Source organism: Pogona vitticeps, chromosome 2 (assembly GCF_051106095.1).
Source record: "Pogona vitticeps strain Pit_001003342236 chromosome 2, PviZW2.1, whole genome shotgun sequence".
Taxonomy (NCBI): Eukaryota; Metazoa; Chordata; class Lepidosauria; order Squamata; family Agamidae; genus Pogona; species Pogona vitticeps.
The window spans coordinates 80,266,519-80,281,238 of record NC_135784.1 but is presented as its reverse complement, the minus strand read 5'-3'; the positions used below and the strand labels follow the sequence as shown (position 1 = coordinate 80,281,238).

The 14,720-nt window shown below is 41.2% G+C and overlaps 1 protein-coding gene across 7 annotated transcripts in view; it reads left to right on the top strand.

The window, feature by feature from the left end:
- The window catches only part of HEMK1 (HemK methyltransferase 1, mitochondrial release factors N(5)-glutamine), an 86,494-nt gene that overhangs the window by 55,930 nt on the left and 15,844 nt on the right, over positions 1–14,720 (top strand). For 6 of the 7 annotated variants that reach the window (XM_078385483.1, XM_020788786.3, XM_078385484.1 and 3 more), the window contains 2 exons: positions 10,795–10,844; positions 11,744–11,849. In XM_078385483.1, coding sequence (XP_078241609.1) covers positions 10,795–10,844; positions 11,744–11,849 — 156 coding nt within the window. Of the gene's footprint in view, positions 1–10,794; positions 10,845–11,743; positions 11,850–13,872; positions 13,956–14,720 lie in introns of all 7 variants that reach the window. The other variant, XR_013541760.1, reaches the window with a different exon arrangement.

Below are 14,720 nucleotides of genomic sequence, written 5' to 3'. Positions count from 1 at the left end.
GTGGTCCGGCTTGGGCTCGCTCCCCCGCCACCCGCCTGTTTCCCTTTTCCTCTTCCTCCTCCTGCCGCCCCCACTCACCTTCTTCCACTCTTCCTCGCCCTCTCGCTGCCATGCCGCGCGCACTTGCTCGCCCGCCACCCACCCGTTTCCCCTCTTCTTCCTCCTCCTCCTGTTGGGGAGGTCGTCTTATACAGCCGGTCGCCTTGTGCACCGGCAAATACAGTAACTCTTCTTCATTTCAGCAATATAATTTAGAGTCATTTTGTTACTCTTACTGTTAAATAGTCAGGAATCCCAAACCTTTTCTGTTCTATTGGAAATCAAGATTTACCAATAGATTTACTGGTTCATGTGTCTCACCCATATGGGTTTTACCCATGCACAGAGCCAACTTTGGTATACTTGATTACGAACTAGACTTTGGTGGGAGCCCCAGCCTTTTTGTGTACTGTGCATACTCAGCCACACTTTGACACTCTTCCTTTTTTTTTTCCTCCATGAAAGAAGAGACTAACTTAAATGTCTTGCTGAGTAGATCCTTTCCCCATCTTTCCTTTTCTTCATAGAGATTCATAGAGATTTTCTTCCTTTTTCACCTTTCCCTAATTGTTCTTTTTTTATTATTATTTTAATTATGGCATTTCAGTAGAGGCAAGATCACCACTGACCTGCCTTCTTTGCTTAAATGAAGGCCACGCGGTCCATTCATGTAAAATCCATAGAGGCAGGGTCTTTGAAATTGCCAGTCACAGCTGGACCTGTTCGTCTGGAAACAGTGTCTTAAGGAAGCAGAGCAAGTGATTAAAGACAGATCTTTGCATATGGCCTCTCTTTTGATCTCTAAAAGGCCATCTGTCTCTTCAGCTCTTGAAGTATTTGCCTAACTCACCACTATGGGACATGGAAGAAGCCTCCTTGAATACAGTGGGGTCTCTACTTAAGAACTTAATCCGTATTGGAAGGTGGTTCTCAAGTTGAAAAGTTCTTATGTTGAATTTGCATTTCCCATAGGAATGCATTGAAAACCATTTAATCCGTATCTGCTCTTTTCCGTTCATAGAAACTACAGTGGAACCTCTACTTAAGAACTTAATCCGTTTTGGAATGGTGTTCTTATGTTGAAACGTTCTTAAGTTGAAGCAAAATTTCCCATAGGAATGGACTGAAAACCAATTAATCCGTTCTGGCTGTTTTTTTTTTATGTAGAGGTGTGTTCGTACATTGAAGCATTAGTTCCCATAGGAACTAATGCAAAGCTGGTTAATACGTACTCTACCACTAGGGGGAGAATTTTTTTTTAACCTAAGATGACCTAAGGTTAAAAAAAGAGCAGGAAAGGTTTTTTTTCCTGTTCTTATCTTGGATTTCTGTTCTCAAGTAGAAGCAAAATTTAGCAAATGGAGATGTTCTTAAGTTGGATTGTTCTTAAGTAGAGACGTTCTTAAGTAGAGACCCCACTGTAATATGAAAACATGTTGGCGTTCCCTGGACAATGACAGCACCTATCAGCTGATTGTTCCACTTTAGAAGCGTCCTTTCCAAATTAAAATCAAGGACGCTTTTCAAAATCTTGAAGAAACAGCAGAGAATGTTAGGACTATAACGTGGAAAGAAAGAATTGCTCATCTCTTAAAATGGGTGGAACCACAGGAAAAATCTAGCTCCTGGTTACATGGAGAATTGGGTTACTTTGAAATCATTTAATAGGCTACGGAGTGGAGTTGACAGAACCAAGGTGAACCTAACAAATAGGGGTATCACACGGATGTAGTTCTTTCTGATTGCGGAGAAAAACAAGCAGCTTCATACCTATACATGCACCTCAGCATGTACTGTACCATGGAAGATTTACTTTCAGCTGTCCCAAATGCTCTTGATGTTGCCTGCTATTTGTTGATAATTACGCTTCACCTTGGAGTCTTACACTGCTTTCCACAACTTTTCCAACTCTTTTTTTAACTTACTTTTTATAAAATACATATCCTACAAACACATAAAACTTACTAAATACATAAACACAGAATACAAGTGCACCGCTTCCCCTAGGGACCATTATATCTTACATACTTCTACTAATAATCATAATCTCCCTCTTCCTTTATCCACCCCTAAAGTCCTTCTAAAAATACATATATTAATTGCAGTTTTTTCCCTTTCCTTTTACACAATACAACTTTTATAAATTCTTCTTATATTTTATTGAATCTATTAACCTTTATCTCTACCTCTCTTCTCCACCTTTTTTAAACTTAATTTCTCAAGTCAGTTTATCATTAACTGCTATATTCCATATTTCATTTTACCACTCTTACAGCTGGAAATCGCAATTTTTCTTCCCATTCTTTGATATAAGCAATTGAGCTGTGGTTATCAAATTAATTACCTTTTTTGGTATTATTCACATCACAATTTTCTATCATCAGTGACAATGCTATTTTTGGAACCATTTTAGTTGATTTCCAAGAATTTTCTGATCTTTTCTTGACCCATACTTTTTGTATAACTTCACAATTCACCAAAAATGAAAATATTTACCAATTTTGTTAATCCACATCACCAACATTTCTTGGAGTATTTAGAATCTATAATACTTAATTTTACCATTGGTGTTAAATACCATCTTCATAATATTTTATAACAATTTTCTTGTATCCTAATTGACATATTTTTAAAAATCCTTCTATTCCAGATTTTTTTCAGTTCTCCTTATCTATCTTCCCTATATCCACCTACTATACTGTTTTTAAATCTTCTAACTGTTCCCTCCGATTAGAGATGGGGTATTCGTATTCATATTCTACCTCCAATCCATCAAAATTCTATAAATTACTCATGTTCTTCCTTTCTCTTTTTTCCATCTATTTCTTTTTCCAAATTCTTTATAATTTTTGGTATATTTTCTATCCTCTAGTTTTAATTTCTCACTCTCTCTTAACCACTTCTTCAACTGCATTACATTTTACCAGTTTAGTTTTTAGCTTTTAGCAAAATTGATCTTATTTGTTCTTTAGTTTTAATTTTCTCTTCCCATTCTTCCCATTTGTATATCTGTTTTCTTTTTAAGACACATGTTAACCCCTTAAATCCATATTTTGGAAATTTTTCCAATTCCTTTCACTAGGGTTAAAGGAGATAGATATTCCAGGGCTTAATATCATATCTCCATTATATTCTTTATAAGAGGATTCTGAATTGTTTTTATTATTTTTTGAAAGATTTTTTTATGCAAACGATTTTCTTTCACTTCTCCAATTTCATATAGTTCTTATAATTTAATATCCTTCCATATAATTTCCTTACTGTATTTTGTATTATAATATCTGGGATGACTCTTTTGTTGGTTTGCAACATAATATTTTCTAATATTTGACATTTCTAATCCTCCTTTTTTGTGGTAAATAACACACCTTTTTATTTGTCCTCCTCTTTTCCCCCTGTTTCAATATTCACTTATTATTTGTTTTAATTCCTTCTCTAAACAATTAATAAATTTGTAAATAATTATGTGAAAAAGGATCAGTGTGGCTTTATAGGTGGTAGGCAAATGTCAGATTTGGTTAGAAGAGCTATGAGTATAAGTTACTATATAGAGAGAAATAAATTAAAAGGAGATATATTAGCATTATCTATATTGAGAGCCTTTGATTGTGTGGAATAGTTAACATTAAAGATACTGATAAAAGAAAAGAACAAAAATTAATAATGTTATACAACAATTATATTCTGATAATAAAGTAATAGTGATGGTAAATGATGGTATTACAGAAATGATAAACTTAAGTCAGGAACAAGACAGGTATGCTCCCTAAATTGTTTGCGTTAATAATGGAATTATTGGTGAATGCAGTAAGAACAGATGAAACAACAAAAGGGATTGGATTGAAACAGAAAACTAAAATAAGTCTATTTGCAGATGACACTTTGTTGATAGAAAACCCAGTAAAAGTTATAGACAAGATACAAAAGAGCTTAAAGGATTTAGGAGAATTAAGTGGATTAACAATCAACTAGAATAAATCTGAAATGATGTTTTATAATCATTCTAAAGAAGAAATAGGAAAAATGAAAAATAAAGCTGAATTTAAGGAGATAGTGTACTAGGTATCTGGGTATAGATTCTACAAAAGGAATACAAGATGTAAAGAAAATAAAAAAAGAGCCTCGTGGCGCAGTGGTTAAAACGCTGTACTGCAAGCTAAAACTGTGCTCACGACCTGGGGTTCAAATCCCAGGTAGCCGGCTCAAGGTTGACTCAGCCTTCCATCCTTCCGAGGTCGGTAAAATGAGTACCCAGCTTGCTGGGGGGGCAATGTGTAGCCTGTATAATTAAAAATTGTAAACCGCCCGGAGAGTGCTTGTAGCGCTATGGGGCGGTATATAAGTCCAATAAATAAATAAATAAATAAATAAATAAATATGGAAAGAATAAAGAAAGAAGTGAACAATATATTGGAGAAATACAAAAGATTTGTCTTAGTTTGGTAGAATTGCATTGTATAAAATGAAAATATTACCAAAATTTAATTTTATGTTTAGGATGATTCCAGTTAAAGTTTACCAACTTTGACTGTCCCACCAACTGAGATCTTTCTACCAGTTTCATCATCCCCACCAATTGATATGCTCTTTATCCATCTCCCCCATTGATACTGATTAAGACCACAACTTCCAGTTTACAGGTGATAGTCACCTTTGTGGTTATATGTGATGTCAACACCTCTGGTTCTTACTTCCCACCTGCCTGGTGCACTTCATGCCTCTGACCTCTACTTTTCTTTACTTTCCATTTGGTGCAGAGAAAGGGACCATCACCACTGGAAGATCCCTAATCTCAACTTCTCAATATCAGCTGGGCCTAGTGTTACATTCTGACCGTAGTCACTACACATACCACTGGGAGGAGCCTAAACTGGTCTGTGAGACCTGTGAGAACAATGGCTACTGTATCTTGTCCCCCAGAGTGACATCAATCAGCAGGTTGTTTGTTCTCTGTGATTTCAATTCCATTAGTTCTTGGCTTGGCTTTACTGGAATATCAGCTACAGTGGGGTCTCGACTTACGAACTTAATCCGTATTGGAAGGCAGTTCTCAGGTCGAAAAGTTCTTAAGTCGAATCTGCATTTCCCATAGGAATGCATTGAAAACCATTTAATCCGTATCTGCTCATTTTGTCCATAGAAACTAATGGGAAGCTGCTATTCCGCCTTCTGCCACTAGAGGGGGATATTTTTTTCTTTTTTCCTTTTAACCTAAGATGACTTAGCTTTAAAAAAAAAGGAAAAAAAAGAGTTCGTAACTCGAATCTAAGTTCGTAAGTCGAGTCCATATATTCCTATGAGAGCAGTTCGTAAGTCGAAACGTTTGTATGTCGAGCCGTTCGTAAGTCGAGACCCCACTGTATTAACTGCTGTAGTTGCTTCTACATTGAGCCCTTCAAAATCAACCCCTCTCAGTTCAAAAGTGTTGAATTCGGTCCTGAGGTCAGCTTCAGCTGCAGCCTTTGCTGGCTCACCTGATACTTATTGTGTCTGTGAGGTCTATTCTTGGTGTTCAACTGACTATGCTGCCCACCCAGCTGTGGTCTGCCTCCTCCTACCACAACTGTGTCTGTATCTGACTGAGCCTTTGTCCTTGCAAGACCTAATGGTACTCAGCAACATGATTTCTCAGGTATATGGGGCTTTTTTTATTTGAATATATCTTTGCCAACTTCTCCACCTCCCTTCACTTCTTTTCTGGACCCAGTGGTTGGAACTACAACTGACTCTAACTTTATGAGGACATCCATCCTTGTGCTACAGTCAGATTAGAGTTGAATGACTACTGGTCTCAGTCTGATGGATGGAGCTTCAAGCATCCTTCTTTCCCTCATGCTTCGATATTTTCCATCACTTGCACATCTTGTCCAACAGTCCATGATCAAAACAGTTCTAAGCCACCTTGGGCAAATTAGATTAGCGACTGCATCATTACGACTGGTAAGTGTGACAGTTCAGGAAAGGAAAAACACATACGTAGTTCCCTTTCATCCCATAAATATCCATTTAAAAGTTAGTTGTGATCTTTAATTCTGATTGCTGGGCACATTCTCTTATCTTATTGTAATACAAAGACCCTTTTGTGCCAGAATAAATCAGATATTGTGTTGTAATACCAATATATAACTATGGGTGTAACACCAGTGCAGGATCATAAGATTCACAGGAAGAGACCATTTCTGATTCATAGACATAATTAGCTTTCCCTCTGGGGGTGGAGGAAACCATTGAGAATGAGAGTGCCGTGGGTGGGGGTGGGGAGCCTGAAGCCATCTTACGTGAGAGCTAGTTTCAGCTGTATTAGCTTAATTTAGGACTATGAAGCTGGTGAAAACTGGGTACCTGGATCTGTGGTATCCAGAGATTGACCCTAGCTCTACATAGCTCAGCTCTAGCTCCTATAATTAGACCTAACTTAAAATGAGATGGGGCACTTCTCATAAATATTTTTGCCCTCAAAAAATCAAAACAAAGGGGCAAGTGGCTTTTTTGCAGGAGATTACATCCATTGTGGTTCAGTAATGGGTGGGAAGAGCTGTTGCTGTTGGGTAGGACATGGACAGAGAACACATCACCCACAAAAAAAAGCTGCCTAAATGGATGGCATTGGTGTCTCTTCAATCCTGTCCTAACTAAACACACAAGCTGTGTACCTAAAGTTGGACAGTGAACCTTGCTTGTCAGTCTTTGCTGCTCTCTCCCATGCCCACCAGACAGCAAAAGATCAGAAGAGCAGGAGATGTGAAGAAACATGGAAAATCTATGGAAGTGGAGGGATTATTCCACAAATGTCTCTCTGCTTCCTTGTCTATTCTTGTTTTCATCAGCATAAAATATAAGAACATAAGAAGAATCCTGCTGGATCAGGCCAAGGGCCGATCTCGTCCAGCTCCCTGTATCTCACAGTGGCCCCACCAGATGCCTCAGGGAGTACATGAGACAATTAGATACCTGTCTCCTGATCCCCCTCACATGCATCTGGCTTTTTGAGGTACCTTCCTTTTAAGCCTGGAGATTATATATCCCCATCATGACATGTAACCTGCAATGTACTTTTCCTCAAGGAATCTGTCCAGTCCCCTTTTAAAGGCATCTAGGCCAGATGTCATCACTACATCTTGTGGCAAGGAGTTCCACAGACTAACAACACACTGGGTCAAGAAATATTTTTCTTTTGTCTCTTTTCACTCTACCAACACTCAATTTGAGTGGATGCCCCCTGGTTACAGTATTGCATGAGAGGAAACAGAGCTTCCCTCTATCCACTTGATCCATCCCCTGCATCATTTTATACATCTCAATTAGGTCCCCCCTCAGGTGCCTTTTCTCTTGACTAAAGAACCCCAAACACTACAGCCTTTCCTCATAAGGGAGGTGCCCCAGCCCTGTTATCATTTTAGTCACTCTCTTCTGCACCTTTTCTAGTTCCACTATGCCTTTTTTGAGATGCAGCGACCACAACTGTACGCAGTAAATCCTCCAGCATTTTGTACAATGGCATTATAATGTTGGCTGTTTTATTTTAAATTCCCTTTTTAATGATACCTAGCATGGAATTGGCCTTCTTCACTGCTGCTGCACAGTGGGTTGACACTTTCATCGAGCTGTCCACCAACACACCAAGATCTCTTTCCTGATCCATCACAGACAGCTCAGAACCCATTAACTGTTAATAAATAAAGGACAGTACTGAAAATATACTATCTGTGAAAGTTACATACAATCTGATATATACACCAAAGCTGTTCTGTAATATTTTGCTCATTACAGGAGACCCTGAAGGACTGCAGTCCTGTGTAAATGATTGTGGGGTCAGGGGATCATTGTATTTTATAATGTTTTATTCTTCTTTGTAAGCAGCCCCAAGTAGACTCTGTCTAGAGGGCGGGGGTATAAATCGAATAATAAATAAATAAATCAGACTCACAATAAAGCGGATAAATTGTTTTATACATTAGTGCATTGGATGTTGAAGTGAGTTGAAAGACCATCACGAAAGCACCATCACCTCTTTGTTTTCTTTTATTCTGGAAAGTAATATGCACAATTAAACTAAATATGTTTTTTTATTTTGTATACACATGGATTGTTCTCTTAAGATAACAACTCTGGAGAACAGAAACCCATCTCCAAATCTTGTGGGTGAAGGGCTGTTATATACTGTTTTTTTATAATTGCACATATTTTTATTTTAAGTTTCTAATTTACTTGTTAACCACCCAGGAAGCTTCAATTAGAAGGATAATCTGCAAATCTAAGAAATAAAATAATTGGTATAAACAAACCATATGTCAAGAAGTGAAATGACTATAGCAGAGAGGGTGAACATTTTTCTTATATTTTTTTTTTCTTCATGAATCACTGGCACACAAGTCAGAAACCACCCAGGGAACTGCATTTCTGGATATCACATTTGCATAAACTTTTTCTTTAGCTGCTAACACAGCAGAATCTGTTAAAGAGCAGCTGGTGGGAAGCAAACATGGGGCTTTGCAAATTCACCTTTTAATTTCCAGTTTTAACCGGGAGAGGCTGCCAAGACTTGTCTCCCTTCAGCTGTTTTCCATGAGGCCAACATGTTAAGCCATGTTATCTTCCAATCTAAGTTGCCTTTTAAAATTCTGTGTTATAATGTTAAGTGTTTCCCTGTGGGCAAAGCTTGATAGGAACCGTTCTCTGATAATGAGTGCCACACCTCTGTCTCGTAAAGGCACATGGTTGCAGACTGGCGTGTTTTCTCCCCTCATCCCCCCTTTCTTTCCTTTCCTTTTTTCAGTCCTTTATGTCTAGTCAAGATGTGCCTTTGTGCTTTGTCTGCCTGACAGTGAGAATTGGCCATAGCCATAGAACACAGCATCCTCTCCCTTTGTTCTTAAATATCCCCCTTGTCTCTTGTTGCTAACTATATAAGAGTGGTACCCGACTTTGGGTAACCCAGGTGTTCTTGGACTGTAACTCCAGAAACCCCAGTGAGCACAGCTAATGGTGAAGGCTTCTGGGAATTGCAGTCCAAGAACACCTGGGTTACCCAAAGTCGGGTACCACTCTTATATAGTTAGCAACAAGTGTTATATAAGGACTTGTAAAAAAAAAAGTATTCTCTCTGCTTCCACTCTTAGAATAACTACTCTGATTCAATTGCTACCACAAAATGGTGGGACTGCAAAAATTATTGAAGTGTGTTTCTGATCTGCCCATCCACTATAGCCGTGGTTCCCAAAATTGGATAACTCAGGTGTTCTTGGACTGCAAGGCACAGAAACCTTCACCACTAACTGTGCTGCTGGCTGAGGTTTCTGGGAGTGGCAGTCCAAGAACATCTTAAGTTACCCAAGGTCAGGAATAACTGTTCTGTAGTATGGGAAAGGGGTGGCATTACATCAAGCTGCCCTATTTTCCCCTTATAGAAGCTAAGCAGTGAAGCTAACGGGCCAAAAGATGCATAGCAAGATGGTGGCTGAGGAGGGGCATGAGGCCAGCTTCCCCCCCCCCCCCAAATGTTTTCTGTCTAATGTGTATGACTTCCCCACAGTGTCTCTCCATATCTCCATAGGGTGGGTTGGGGAGCTCTCGGGCATCATTGCTACCACACACCTTCATTTGCTGTGCAAGTAAACTGGATATTGTCTGAAAGCAAAAAATCTGTGTTGTGGAGGAATCAAATATATTTTATATTTGAATCATAACCCGACTAATAGTCAAAACTTGTAATGAAATCTAGCCCTCTGCCAGTATTACTCTCAGTTTCTCTGACATACTCAAATCCCCTCACCATGTTAAGATGTGCAAGAGGTGGACCTTGAGATGCAATGAAAATTTTAATGACAGTTTACTGATGAAGAGACTGGTTTAGTGAAGGTAAAGTTCAGGCTGAGAAACTGAGCTTGCGATGAATGTATGTTATGTTCACATACCATAAAGTTGACGTTATGGTATATTCATGTACCATAAATGTCATAAGTGTGACACCCACACGGTGCAGATTGCAAAGCTGATCCTTGGGGGATTTAGCAGCCAAGCCAGGGAAGGACAGAAACAAAATGAGCCTGTTGTCATGTGCAGGTGTATGTGTGTGTGTGAGAGAGAGAGAATGCATGTCTCTCTCTCTCTGCCCCTGCAGGAGACCATGCTGGGTGGACAGAAGGGGCAGTTGGCTGTGCACCCTTTAAAAAGTTCCTTTTCAGGAGTATAGGAAAGGTGAGGGAGTGCATGATAAAATACCTTGGTTTCCAGTCGTAAAAATTCTGCATTCTTCTCTGCTACTCCCACCACAATTTTTAATTAGCTGGGTAAGTACTCTGATCTAACAATAGACTCAGAAAAGAGTCTAGCCAAAGAGGAAGCATATCTATGAAAACCTGCCTGCCACACTTCTACCTAATGTTGCCACGGCTTCTATCAGGCATGCAGAGCTGCACAACAGAATTTCAGCTATTGAGCCTTAAGCGTCAGCAAGCACTTGAGCAGTTACAAGCCATGAAATGGGAATGATAATTATATGCAGCATAACTGGGGGGGGGGGGGGGGGCTTATAAAGGATCATAGTAAAGAGTGCACAATAATTGGCGTAATAAAGGTTTTGCATAATCAGTGGGTTTTAAGAGCGGCCACAGATCATTTTATTTCGAGTTAATACCACAGGAAGCAAGAAGTCCACCGTCCTGCAGGTAGTAACATAGGTGTTATTAGTACACTGGATTTTAACAATCTTTTTAATTATAAAACACAATCTTCTACATGATCTCTTCTCCATAGATTAAATCTGCAGGACAGAATCAGTGTCCTTCACCATGATGTCTGCTCAGGTAAGTCTCCTTCATATTTAGATTGAAGGGCAAGGGAGAAAGGAGATCTGCCTGGCTTGAAAGGACGTAAAAGCTGCTGTGACCTAACGGTTCACTCATATTCCCAGACTGGTGTCCAGCATTCTTCTAGTTGCAGATGAAAACAGTGGCTTGTGTACCCCATTTCAAAGTTCAGTACCCTAAAATACATTAGCAACATAACTGAATGCATATCATGGTTGATTAGGCATATAGTATTAGAAAAACGAAGTACAGCATAGGGAGTCCATTTGTGTGTGCAGTTTTATCGATTATATGTATGTGCAGACGTTGATTGGTTGGCCTTAATGGCATAAGGCAATTTTCAGCCATTGTGATTGGTATGGCAGCTGGAACTCCAAAAGTGTAGAGAGTGCCTGGCTACAGTTATGTGCTAGTAATCTCTGCATTGGACAATTGCACTGAGTTGTACACAAATATGTCTATTGAAAGCTGCCCAGAAATTGCAGCCAGTTCAGAATATAGTTATTAGGCCATAAGAGGAACTAGGCACTTCTCCTGCTGTGTCCAGCCTATGGAATGCTGGCTTAATGCTGGTTAACTTATTAGAAAAATTGTTCAAGACCTCATTCTGTAGGTACAGTTCACAGGATCAGGCATGACTACCAACTGTCCTCCCAGAAGAATGTGATCTAACCTCAGCCCCAGCACTCCTTCGAGGTTTCGTAAATGGTTTCTGGGAGCCTGAACCAAATCAAAATGTAGCTGCCAATTATTCTCTCACATTGGGAGGAATAGGTCAACTGACGCATAAACACGTTTAATTTGGTTTCTCTCTGTGTGTGTGTGTGTATGGCGGGGGGAGTGATCTTCTAACCTATTATTACGCTTGGTTTGTTTTGATCATTTCTTCCATGTAGGTTCCTGGGAATGCTTACTGCCCTGTGGTTTCATAGACACTATAATCAGTAATCCACCTTATGTTTTTCACGAAGACATGACTCACTTGGCGGCAGAAATCCTCAGGTGGTTAACACCTTTTTCTTAGTCTTTCTCACTACTGTTTGTTCTTCTGTTTCCCTTTGATGTATATTTCTGTAAGTAATAGAATGTCTCCTAGAGTTTGTGTGTGTGTGTGTGTTTTAAGAGTTAGTGGCTACCGCACTCTTCCCCAAATATGGAGGGAGAAATAGTGCTGAGGAGTAGAGATGGGGGTTTTGTATTTGTATATGAATACAGAGCCCCGCAGCACAGGTGCCTGGCCTGATTACCTCCCACTCCCAGACCCTGTAGGACCACTTACCACACAATATGTGATGTGCGTGGCCAATGTTTTTCTTCTGTGCCCCATTCGTGGTGATAGCTCAGCTGCTGCTGCCCCACCTTCCTGCATGCCAAGCCACTCCGTAGCTGAACAGGGAGACTCATCCTCCTGCCCCCTTGCCAGAGTGGCTGGGCAAGTAGGGAGGCAGGGCCGCAGCAGCCAAGCTACTGCCACGATTGGGGCACAGAAGATTATGTCGGCCCCACACGTCGCGTATCGTGTGGTAAGTGGTGAAAGCTATAGAGGAGCTAGTTGTAGCTCTATGTAGAGGAGCTGTTCACAGTTGTATGTCAACCAGAAACCAGAAGTGAAGGTTGTGTGCCTGCCTCCCCTAACCCCATCTCTGTGGTCTCCAGTGGAGGTGGTTTCCAGGTGGCATTGAGAGAGCAGGAGGTGGGCCCTTGAAGATATTCAGGGAGGGAGGAGGAGATGGGATGGCCAAGGATGGCTGTCAAGATCTTGCCCTTGGTCACAGTGAGACTTATGGCAAATAATTCAAGGGAGCCACAAGCCCAAACTGTTTGAGGACCACTGCCATAGTCCGTCCCCTTCAGCTTTTCTCTTCAATTAAATGCCAGAAATGGAAGTGTGTTCAACTTGGTAAGAAGGTGAGGATGGGGAGTAGATTCGTGCTGCTCTTGTTTGTTTTAAAAGAGAAATCACTAAGTAGCATCCAGTCTAATGATGAGATCTCTGTTTAAATAAATGAACCTCTTTGGCATATTTAGTATCATCCTTGGTACTCCTTGTAAACCAGGAGCAGGCAGTTTCCAGGGGTCCAGGTTAGAAGAAGGCACAAGCCCCCTTCCACCCCCCAGTTTGTTTTAAGAAAAATAGGGGGAGGCTGTATTGAAAATCTCCCTTGTACCCTCTACTGACCAGATGAAATATTTCAGTTTTTTTCAAAAAAGTGAAATATTTGGGGATATGTGGGAGCTCTAGAAGTTCAGAGAGCCCTGAAAATGTGGCAGAATGGCCTTCTTGACCTCTATAGAGGAAACAAGGGGGCTTCATGAGCCCCCCATTTTTTTTCAGACCTCCTTTTTTAAAATTGAGGGTTGGGTTGTAGAACCACATTTGGGCCCCAGGTCGAAAAGTCCGTAGATCAGGGGTCCATTTCCCATAGGAATGAATTGAAAACCCATTAATCCATAACTGGCCTAAGAAAAAAATACCCCACAAACAAAAAAATGAAAATAAACACCTTACCTGTCCGAAGCCTTCCAAGGGTCCCCCGCCACCACTGCCCGAGGCCTCCGAGGGGTTCCCCGCCACTGCCAGAGGTCTCTCGGAGGTCCCCCGCCCCTGCCAATGCAGGATTTCCCAGGGTGGACCGGGCCTACCAGGGGAGGGCTTCCCCTGGTAGGCCCAGTCTACTGGGAAAGCCGGCGGCAGTGGGGGGGACCTCTGAGATGCCTCCCGTGGCAGCAGAGATGCCCTGGAAGGCCTCTGGAGGTCCCCCTCACCACCTGAGCTCCTCCCGGAGGCGCAATCGACAGCGAGAGGGACCTCCGGAGGCCTTCCAGGGCTTCTCCATCACCATCAATCGTGCCTCCAGTCCAAAGCATGGTCAGCAGTGGAGGGACCTCTGAGATGCCTCCCGTGGCGGCGGAGAAGCCCTGGAAGGCATCCGGAGGCAAGATTGACGGCCTATGGACCAGAAGGGGGGGTAAAGCGTCCAATTTGATTTTTGTGCTTTCTCCGCCTCCCCCTTCTGGTCCGTAGGTCGATTCTCCAGCCACAAGACGATGGGAAATTTTGCGGCCGGAGAAGTCCGTACCTCGAAAAGTACGCACGTCGAGCCGTGTGTAAGTCGAGCGTCCACTGTAAAAAAAAATTAATGAAAAGGTGTTGTTTGTACATAATGGCTGAAATGAAGTGACAGTCACCCCTAGTATTCCATGGAATGAGTCTGTTCATCTCACATTAGAGCAGTGTTTCCCAAACTTTTCAAGTTGCAACCCCTTTTAATAATAGCCAAATAATCTATGACCCTCCTGCCATATTTGCATAAAAAGGCATTTTAATAGGATAAAGAAAACATATTAAAATAGGGGTTTTTTTCAGAATATAATTCTATCCTAATATAGTAATATTACTATGATAATATATAATTGGGAGGGGGAGGGGGACTGTAAATCTGCCTTTACCAGATAAAACTTGAGAATAAGAACTATGTCAATACACTTTGATTTTAATTTGCTTTTTTGGGGCATGGAAATTACCCTCCTTTCAGCTCTCCACCCCCCCCAAAAGCCCCCTCAGTGAAGAGCTGCTCCTTCTCAAGCCCAAATAAACACCTCCCCCATGGGCTTTGCCCCATGCCCCGCCCCCTCCCTGGTTCTTCTACCTCAACTTTTTGCGCCTCTTACCCACCTCCTTCATGACTCAGGTGGTCTCCATGAGTCATCTCCCTGCCCAGGTTCCCTCTCCAATGGTCCCCTCTCCAATGGTACCTGGAAGAGCTGCAGTCTCAGGTGAAGAGAAAGATACCCCTGCCATGGCAGCAACACATTTTTAATCCTGTTGCCATCTTGGGTTGTCAGCATTCCCAGTGTATACTGTACACTATT